This window comes from Stenella coeruleoalba (genome assembly GCF_951394435.1).
Source record: "Stenella coeruleoalba genome assembly, chromosome: 11".
NCBI classification, from domain to species: Eukaryota; Metazoa; Chordata; class Mammalia; order Artiodactyla; family Delphinidae; genus Stenella; species Stenella coeruleoalba.
In genome coordinates this window covers 60766900-60777275 of record NC_137157.1, presented here as the reverse complement: position 1 = coordinate 60777275, position 10376 = coordinate 60766900, and the positions used below count along the sequence as shown (strand labels likewise).

General features: G+C 54.7%; 1 protein-coding gene across 1 annotated transcript; it reads right to left on the bottom strand.

Annotated features, from left to right (window-relative positions):
• Nucleotides 1–322: 322 nt before the first annotated feature.
• Nucleotides 323–8370, bottom strand: KRT78 (keratin 78; the record flags this gene model as incomplete). The annotated part of the gene is made up of 9 exons (XM_079938205.1): nucleotides 7785–8370; nucleotides 7210–7424; nucleotides 6096–6156; nucleotides 5528–5623; nucleotides 4530–4694; nucleotides 4045–4170; nucleotides 1277–1497; nucleotides 662–696; nucleotides 323–582 (listed from the first exon to the last, which is right to left on the bottom strand). Exons 1-9 carry the CDS (start codon nucleotides 8148–8150, stop codon nucleotides 323–325), a joined length of 1545 nt encoding a protein of 514 aa, XP_079794331.1. The 5' UTR covers nucleotides 8151–8370.
• Between the last annotated feature and the right edge of the window lie 2006 nt (nucleotides 8371–10376).

The following is a 10376-nucleotide window of genomic DNA, read 5'->3' as shown; positions in this document are numbered from 1 at the left end:
GAGTTTTCCTAGCTCGGCTGAAGGCTGTGGAGAGAGGAGAGGACGAGCCTGGCTGGAGGCTCGGTGCTGTGCTCCTTGGTTGGTGTAGGCAGCGGACAAATGAGATGCAAATCAGTACATGGAACAAGGCCAGACTGGGCAAGCATTCAGAACAGCAGGCCGGACCCGACTGACTTCTGCAGAGTCCCCTGTGGGCTGGCTCGGGCTGTGGGCAGTGGACACAGAGCTGGCCATGCAGGGATGGGAGTGATAAGAGTGGGAGAAGAGCTGAGAGGGCTCAGGAAGGTGGGAGGGCGGGAGGAGCAAATGGCCTCCGAGTCACTCAGTATGTGATGGACGTCTTCAGACTTGACTCGACCGTCTTCTTCAGGATGGTGTGGCAGGTGGAGCTGGAGCCAGAGCCGGACACAGAGCAAGAGCCCAAGACAGGGCCCTGCCCAGAGCCCAGGATGACGTTGGAGTCACCGGTCACGATGCTGGAGCGGCTGGACCCAAAGCTGCCATTCCCGCCTCCGAGTCCACAAGTGCCCACCAGGCCACCATCTGCTCCTCCAGACACGATGGTGCTGCCTTGCCCAACAGCTGCCAGGAAAGGCACCAGGGTCACAGCAGGTCCTCGATTCCCCATGGGGTCCCTCTCCCAAAGTCCCCTGATACTCACAGATAGTGACTTGACCGGTGTACTCCCCAGACGTCCTGGGGGCAAAAGGACGAGAGGAAGAAATGCTAAGAAGGGCTGCAGAAAATATGCTCCCAGGTGCTTTTAAGCCTCTTAGAGCAGCTCGCCACCCTCTGGGCAGATAAAATCCTCAGTCCCCAATTTTAAATCCCTCCCAGCAGAATGCGTGGCCCCGGTGACTCCCAGCGTCAAGAAACCTCTCAGCATCCTAGGGGCTTCCCTGGTGGCGCAGTGGTTGAGAATCTGCTTGCCAATGCAGAGGACACAGGTTCAAGCCCTGGTCCGGGAAGAACCCACACGCCGCAGAGCAACTGAGCCCGTGCGCCACAACTACTGAGCCCACGCACCTAGAGCCCGTGCTCCGCAACAAGAGAAGCCACCGCAATGAGAAGACTGTGCACCGCAACGAAGAGTAGCCCCCGCTCGCTGCGACTAGAGAAAGCCCGCTTGCAGCAACGGAGACCCAACGCAGCCAAAAATAAATAAATAAATTTATTTTGAAAGAAAGAAAGAAATCTCTCAGCACTCTGTGTTGGCCTTGCATCCCCCCACCCCCACCTCCGTCACACATCCTCAGGGCCCTCTGACCAGCCCCACCTGCTCTCCTCGCCCTCCAGCAGCCTGCGGTAGGTGGCGATCTCCACATCCAAGGAGAGCTTCGAGCTCATCAGCTCCTGGTACTCGCGCAACAGCCGCGCCACGTCCTGCTTGGCGGTTCTCAGAGCGGCCTCCAGCTCGGCCAGCTTGGTCTGAGCATCCTTGAGGGCCAGCTCCCCACGCTGCTCGGCATGGGCGATGGCAGCCTGCAGTTTGGCATTCTAGAGAGGGGTAGAAATAAGGGAAGAAGTGGCTGTAAGCCCGACACAGACTCCCAAAGCACCTACTGTGGATATAACTTAAAGGCTGAGATGGACCATAATCTCAAGAGCTCAAAATTATTCCTGGCCATGGCCAGCTCTTCTCATTGTCAAAGAGGGTATTGCCTCTTCTGCTTCTTTAACTCCCAGAGTGGGTTAAGTAGCATCTCAAAAACGTCAGGTCCATCAAGAACTTCAGAAAATAATCCTATTTGGAGATAGGGTCTTTGCAGATGTAATTAGTTAAGGATCTCAAGATGCTATCACACTGTATTTAGGGTGAGCCCTATATCCAGTGACTGGTGTCCAAGAAAAAGATGAGACAGACACTGAGATGACGCCGTGTGAAGATGGAGGCAGAAATGGGAGTGATGCACCACCAGACGAGGAATGCCAAGGAACTTCCGGAGCCACCAGAGACCAGGAAGAGGTGAGGAAGGGTTCCCCCAGCTCCTTCAGAGTGAGTGTGGCTGCCCGCACCTGAGTTCAGACTTCTAACCTCCAGAACTGACAGAATAGATTTCTGCTCTCACAAGCCACCAAGTCTGTGACACTTCGTATGGCAACCACAGGAAATGAATGCATCTCCTTCTCCACTTTCTCCCATGATCTTCCCCTATTTCTCCCCACCCTGTCGACCCTCAGCACCTTCCCTGCAGCACTTCTCTCTCCTAGGGTACTTAAAGCTCTTCCTGTCCCGTACGGGTCATTATCTACAAGTCTCATCTTGAGGGCCACGTGTCCTTGAGGTTTTTGGAACAGCCCCATTTCAAATACTTTATCCTGATGTTGTCAGAGTCTCATGGGCCTCAGTTTGGGGTCTGAAAAACATTCTCTGTGCTCACCTCTCCAATCCGACAGAAAACTCCTAGAGGAAGGACAGCATCCCTGTCCAATCAGCCATCTAGTTGATTTTCCCTCACGTTCGGTTCAAGAAAGAAGACATTCCCTAAAGGCTCTCTTTCACTTACCACAAAGCACCCCATGGATGAGGAACAGGGTCTCCATTCTACAGGTGAAGAAACTGAGACTCGGAAAGGAGGTGAGTGGCGGAGCTGAGACCCTAACCCAGAACAGCTGAGGTCCAGTCCACCGCTCTTACTGTAGCCTCAGTTCATCAGGCTTGTGCATGAAAAGGAGGAGTGAGAGGGGGCTGTGACCCCAAGAAGGATTCTCCCAGGAAAGGCACCTTGCTATGCAGGGGGGACTGTGTTTCCCAGACATGGGGACATAGTGACTCTCCTAAGTACTGGCCACTGGTCTCTGAGACTCCACGCACTTCATTGTCACCTGGGTGAACTTGGTTGAGAAAGCAGGTTTCTTGCCTCCACCTTTTTTTTTTTTTTTTTTTTTTTTGCGGTACGCGGGCCTCTCGCTGTTGTGGCCTCTCCCGTTGCGGAGCACAGGCTCCGGACGCGCAGGCTCAGCGGCCATGGCTCACGGGCCTAGCTGCTCGCGGCACGTGGGATCTTCCCAGACCAGGGCACGAACCCGTGTCCCCTGAATCAGCAGGTGGACTCTCAACCACTGCGCCACCAGGGAAGCCCTCTTGGCTCCACCTTTAGAGACTCAGATTCCCTCTCTCTGGTGGGAAGCCCAGGAATCTGCATCTTATCAGACACCCGCAGAGAACCCCAAAGCTTCCAGAGCAAAAAGTCGACATTTATGGGCAAAACACCGTGGCAGCAAATTGAGTAATAGGACCTGGTCACCCTCATCTCAGGTCCTTCCTCACACTCCGAAGGAGAGCAGGTCAGAATGGTTGGAGACTGAGTGTGGCCTTTGAATGGTCTGTGCTTGCATGTGGACAGGCCACCCATGGCTTGCGAGTCAGGCTGAAGTGCTTGAGGAAACCGCCAGACTCTGTGGTCTCAGCTCTCAACCCCCTGTTGATCCCAAAAACACGATGCTTTGGGCTTGGGGAAAGTGAGGGCAAAGACACTTGAAAACTTAAGAATCTGTAATCCTCACACCTAGAAGTCAGGTCTCCAGGAGAAGCAGGAACCCACCTCCCTGCCCTTGCCATTTTCTCCCTCCACCTCTCCCAGCTCCTCACACCCACAGCATCACCTGACCCTAAGGGGGTCTCGGCACCCCACCGTCCTGCCCATGTCCCCCGCTCCCTGAGATCCTGGTACTCTCCCTCCCTAACACGGGACCAGGAAATTCAGCGTGTGGCCTTAGAGTCCTTACTGGGCTTGACGAGTAAGTATCAAAAGAAGAGATAAGAAAAGAGATGAATGAACCCTCTCCCCAAGGAGCTGAAAGCAAGATGTGCATGTAGACACGGAATGCAGCGTGAGGGCTGGGGCCAGGGTTGGCAGTGCAGAGCCCATGCAGCTAGAATTCCCAGGAGGAGAGCTGAACGCCTCTGAAACGGGGCTTGAAGTTCTCTCCACCCCAAATTAGCCAAACCCCCAGCCAGTTATCAAAGTTTCACACAAACCCAGCAGTGACCCTGGCACAAAGGTGGTAAGACAGAGGGCTTGGGGGCTCTGGCACCCTCACCTGCTTTTTGAGGTTCTCAGTCTGACTCTGCAGCTTCTGAATTGCCTGCTGCAGCTGAGTGATCTGGACTTTGGTCCCCTTCATTTGGTCCCCATGAAGCTGGGCAGACACCTGAAGCTCCCGGTACTGATGGGGGATGGGGTGACACCGTCAGTGGAGAGAACCCTCACCTTTGACCCCAAGACCATGAGGAACACCATGGCCCCGGTTCTCTGCCTCCTCACATCCTCATTTGGGAAGCGGGTTAAAACGCTTGGAAAACCAGGACACTGTGGGATATGGTTGCGGAAGTCTGGGCTCATCTCCCACAGTTTCCCTGCATTGCCTCCCTCCTGGAGAGGGGAAACATGGTGCCCACCCAGCCCTGGTGCTTCAGAGAGGTTATTACAACTGCCCAACGGGACCAAGGTGGACGACCACCCTGGGGGGGCAGGCAGGGAGACCCAGCCATTTCCAGCATGGTGCCTGTCCCCCGGCCCTGGCACCTTGGTCTGGTACAGCATCTCGGCCTCGGCTTTGCTGGTCCCAGCGATCTCCTCGTACCGGGCACAGACCTCGGCGATAAGGTCTCTGAAGTCCAGGTGGCGGTTGTTTTCCATGGACAACACCACAGACATGTCGCTGGCCTGGGTCTGCAGCTGGCCCAGCTCCTGTGGGGAAGACTGACTCAGTGTCCGTTGGCCCCCCAGCTCCCTTTCCCCTTGGAGCCCCGGGCAGGTGGGCAGAGTGCCCTCTTCCTTCGGAGGCAGCCCTCCTTTGTGCCGGGTGACAATGAGCACACCCTGCCCTCTGCGGGCCTGTGTCCTTTTCTGGAATTGAGGGCTGTCCAACGACTCGTGGACATTAAAGGAACGTGTCCAGCAGGGTCTGAAATCACCTGGTCCCCATCACTCCCCTGACCTCCTAACACATCCTCTCTCTTGTTCCCATTGCTCCAGTCACAGCAGCCTCCTTGCATTTCCTCAAAGACACCAGCACCCTCTGCCTGGAATCCCAGATTCCCCACTGTGTGTCTGTCTTCCTCACTTCCTTCAGATCTTGGCTCAGATTTTGTCTTCTAAATAAGGCCATGCCAACCACCCTATTTGAAATTGCCACCTGCCCTACCCCCCAGCCACATTCCCAATCCTCCTTTCCCTGTTCTAATTTTCCTTATTCCCATAGTATTTATCACTTTCTAACATACTTGGTCATTTATTTATTTACTAGTTCTAGTGTTTATTGTCTGTCTCCCAATACAAAGCAAGCTTCATGATTTTTGTCTGGTTGTTCACTGGTGTATCCCCAATACCTAGTAATTCACATGGTACATTCTCAGTAACTGTTTATCAAAGGACTGAATGACCGGCATCTAATTCACTCTAACCAGGCCTCACCTCCCAGCCACTCCCACTATTGCCACAGGAGCCTGCCCACCCTGTCCCCTTCCCTCCCGCCCACCTGCCCCTGGCAGACCATCACTTCTGCCCTTAGTGATCCATACTTCTTCATACAGATGCCTCAAGAAACAGATGTACTCTTTCAGAGCCTCCACCTTGCCTTCCAACTCCATCTTGCTCGAGAGAACTCCATCCACATCCTGGGGACAGGAAGATAAAAGCCATATACCCCCACTCCCTCTTTGGGGGTCCCACTCTGACCCAGGAGTTCTGTTCACACACTGCCCAACACCCACCCCATGGCCATCTCCAGCTCCCATTCCTTCCTCCTCCAGCCCCGCCCTGCCCTGCTCTCTCTTTTGCCTGACACTGACCCACACCACCTTCAGGAAGCCTTCCCTGATTCATCCTAACCAGTCCTGTTTCTTCCACTCCCTCCCCATCCTCTCCCACAGTGACACCAGAGCTCATCACATAGTCCCTCAGTTGGATCTTGTCCTAGGGTCCCCCTGTGTCTACGTAGACGTCCCATTTCCTCAGAGGGTCCCTAGAGGCAGTGTGACAGCATGTCGTGAGTGAGGATCTCCCACCCACTGCCCTCCCAGCCCAGGACTGGGCTCTGTGCACGGTGGATGCTTGGGGTTCGGGTAGAGCAGCTGGCCCCACCCTCACCTTTTTGAGGACCACGAAGTCTTTCTCCAGTGTGGCGCACCTGTGGGCCTCCCGTTCATACCTGCCAAGTAAGTATAGAAAGACGCTGCCTGGAGTGCCGGCATCAGAGCCCAGGCCCCTCTCCAAGTACACCCTCCCTGCAAAGGCCACTCTGCTTTAGATGCTCCAAAGCAGGACACGCCACCAGCCTGCTTCTCTACTCTTCCATCAGGAAGCTTTGTCATGTCTTATGTCCCTCTTCACTCTTTCAGCCCAGGTCGACTTGTGACATCAGGCGACTTTGCTTCATGTTTCTAAGGCACATTCAAACACTCTTCTCACTTACCACTCACAATCATCATCTGAAGCAGGCATTTTGGATTTTATTAGAGAGATTACAAGTTGTGCCCAAGTCCTAGATAATTAGGTGGCCCAAGCAGATCTAAAACACAGGTCTCCTGGCCCCAATCTTTCCAGGACCTTCCACCTGTGTCCTGGAGCAATGTTCCCAATGTTTCTGGAAGGTAAGAAAGGCAAGTGGCATTTTCCCAGTCCACAGATATGGAAACTGAGGCTGGGAAAGGTAAGATGCCTTGCCCAAGGCCACACAGCTATTCCTTGCTCACAGTCACTAACCCCAAGCCTCCTGTTGGTCCAGGGCTCTCTCCATACCACCAGGTCACCTGGCGGGGAACCCAGAACCACAGCCTACCTGTGAGTCATGCCACAGGCCTAGGAATGTTCCCACTAATGAATTCTCTTCCACCTCTGAGACCAGAGAATGTCTGAGTCACTTTGACCCACAGCCTGCTCAACAGAAATTTCTCAAGAAAAAAACCCACATAGGCATTGTTTAATAAGCCCCTGCCAGCCTTGACCAGAAATGTGGCCCTCGTAACTGGGGCCTGCTAGAATCGAGGCTCTCCAGTCCTGGGTATCAGGGGCTGTGGGACCACTTACTTGCAGCAGGTGGGGCCCCCTGAGAATCAGAGGGAATGGGGATGCGGAGGGGCTAGAGGGGAGACCGGTCATGTGACCCTGGGAGCTCAGCAGTGAGATACCCTCTGGCTGACAGCCTGATTCAAGCCCTCCCAGCCCCCATCCAGGGCCCATGGGGATGCTGCATTTTGCCTACTTGGCTTTATACTCCTCCTGCTGGTACTGGCAGGACTTCAGCTCGGCGTCCAGAGACACCCGTTCTCCCTGCAGCTGCTCCAGCTGCTTCCTGAGCTGGAACAGACAGGCCTCGAAGAAAGACTGCAGGGCCTGGGGACTGTCACTCAACTCCTGCTGCTGCAGCAAGTCCCACTTGGTCTCCAGGACCTTGTTCTGCTGCTCCAGGAACCGCACCTACAGCACAAACAGCGGGTCCCTGAGGCAAGCCCCTGCCAGACTCCCTGGGCACAGCCTCTGGGAAATAAAGCCTGAGCAACCCTCTAGCCAGCCCGGAGCCTTTAAGGCCTTTGATAAATATTTTCCAACACACTAAATGAATTATAATGACATTTTTATAAAGGGAATTTCAAAACACTAATTAAACAGAGCCTCAGCATAACCAGAGAGCCTCCAGTTAGACCACAGGAGGGACTTCCTTGCTGCAGAAGTGATTAGAAAACTAGTAGGAGACCAGACTTCCCCATTCCCAAGTCCATCGAGAACAGTTCCTCGAGGGAGTCACAGAGACAGGGGCTTAGCTGAGTTCACCCTCACCTTGTCAATGAAAGAAGCAAACTGGTTGTTGAGGGTTCTGATCTGTTGGGTCTGCTGAGTCTGAACCACCTGGAACTGGGGGTCGATCTCAATCTTCAGTGGGGTCAGCAGATTCTGGTTGATGGCCACTTCCTGGATGCCTCCCGGAGGGCACGGGGAAAGCCCAGGCCCACCGACCCCCTCCCCATACCTCACCCCTAGACTTCCCCTTGAACCCCAGGCCCTCCCACGAGAGCCTCCTTGGCACCCCCCAAAGGAACTGAGGCTCCTGCTGCTGAAGTTGACCCTGCCTCGGCCCCCCGAGCGAGCAGAACAGGCTGAGCAAGCACTGAAGCCCCTCTGGGCCCGGCAGGGAGAGAGAGACATGGCAGAGACTGAAGGTTTCACAGCTACAGACAGAGGATCCTCAAGGTGTGTGTGTTCCTGCCCTGAGGCCCCCGGACGGCACAAGACTTTTATCTCCTCCCGTGCCTGGGCTGGGTCTTGGAGAGCAAGATGCTCTTGGCCTGAGTGTGTCTGTCACTGACTCCAGCTGGCCTCTTCTGACACGCCTGGGGAATAGGTGCCTGGCAAGTGCAGAGCCCAAGGAAGAGACCCAGAGCCTGCCCTCAGAGCTCCCAGGCTATAGGAGGGATGGGCACATTCTGAAGACCAGGAAGTAGCCAGAGACCTGGATTTCAGTGCTGGGGGATGGGGGGAGATGGCCCTGAGCAAACTTCCTGAGGGTCATTCAAGGAAGGCTTCCTGGAGGAGGAGATGGGGAAGAAGGGAGGCACATTCAAAGGGAAAAGAAGATGGAGGGGGTTCAGATGGAGCCCTTGAGTGCCCTGCAGATGCTGGACAGAGGAGTGCATCTTCCCGAGGGAGGGTCTACATTCGAGAGGAGGAGGAGGAAGGCACTTTGCAGCACAGGAGAAGCCAGGAGGTTAATAGAGGTGTTATTGTCATCGTTAGCTAAAAGACACTGCAGGGCTTCCCTGGTGGCGCAGTGGTTGAGAGTCCGCCTGCCGATGCAGGGGACATGGGTTCGTGCCCCGGTCCGGGAAGATCCCACGTGCCGCGGAGCGGCTGGGCCCGTGAGCCACAACTACTGAGCCTGCGCGTCCAGAGCCTGTGCTCCACAACGGGAGAGGTCACAACAGTGAGAGGCCCGCGTACCGCAAAAATAAATAAATAAATAAGTAAAAGACACTGCAGGATTTGGAAATGAAACAGAAAAACAAGGTACCCAAGTCCCTCTTCTTGCCCAACCCAGCAATCATCCATGAGGCGCCACCCCACTCAAACCAGCCATCTGCACCCGGGGGGGCGGCGAATGGAGCATTTCCAAGCCCAGCCTGTGTCCCGTTCACAAACACACAGCACTAGGCACATCCACTTGGGTCCAGCACTGTGTCTGTCAAGTTACACATCAGAGGATCCCAGGCTCTGAAATAAAATGTACATTTAGAGACATGCCTTCCCCGGGGACTGGGAGCAAAAACAGGAGTTTTGAGGCTCGCTTGCAGGATAGATTCCGTCTCCGCCCTGAGAGTCTGCTAACTGGAGGAGCCCCAAGGTTCATCATTCAGCAGGCCTCCCACCCGGTGGAGGACCCGTGATGGGAGGCATCCAGCCACCTCCACTGCTGCCCTCCCACTGCTGGCAAGGAGGGCCGGCATCTCTGATTTTTAGAAATTTCCAAAATGTCTTCTTTACAAGGCGGGAGGGCTATTTCTCCCTGTCCCTCCCCCGCTTTCTTAGAGCCTGATGCACCCTGAAGCTGGGATACTGGGCCTTTGATAATGCAACTCAAAGCCAGGACAAACAGAGACTCAGCATAATAAACACTCAAGAGATGTGCTATGAGGAAGTCAGTCCTAGCAATGCAAACAGTCCCATAGATGTTCCACCCCCCGGGACCAGACAATGGTGAGCGCATCTCCCCTCCCTCCAGAGGATTAGAAACCCCATCTGGCAGATGGCATCCCGGAAGGAAACTGAATGATAGATGACGAGGTCAGGCCTTCTGTGGGGAAAACAAAGGAGATCAAGGGACTGAAGGCTCAGGTGAGGAAGAGAAGAGGAGAGAAATGATCCAAGCAGAGATTCAGGGACACAGAGGAGAGAGGAGGCAACGTGGAGCAGCCTCAGAGTCTAGAAAGAGAATCTGGAAAATGGGTTGAATCCCACTGAGGACCCACCTCCAAACCCTACCCCCTGGGGACCACTCTGCAGAGGCAAGGAGGGCCGGGTGCCTTCCTCCCACAAACATTCTTAAGAAAGATCTCCGTGGGCTGGAGTCTACCACCCCTCTCCACTGGCACTGAGGGTGAAGGGCAGAGGTCGCACTTGGAACGGGGCCTAACGTACCTCCCTGGAACTTCCCCTTGTTTGTAATATTACAGAACATTAGAGCCAGAGAGCTTCAGGGTCCTCCGGTACAATGCCCTTGTTTCACACTTAAGGACTCTGAGGACCCATAGGGTGTAGTGCAGGGTGCAAAGACTGTGCGGCCTTGAGTAACCTAAGAGATTGCACCGGATGACCGCGAAGCCTACTTTGACCTTCACTCTGTGGTTTGAGTGACTGGCTCAAGGCCACCTACACAGC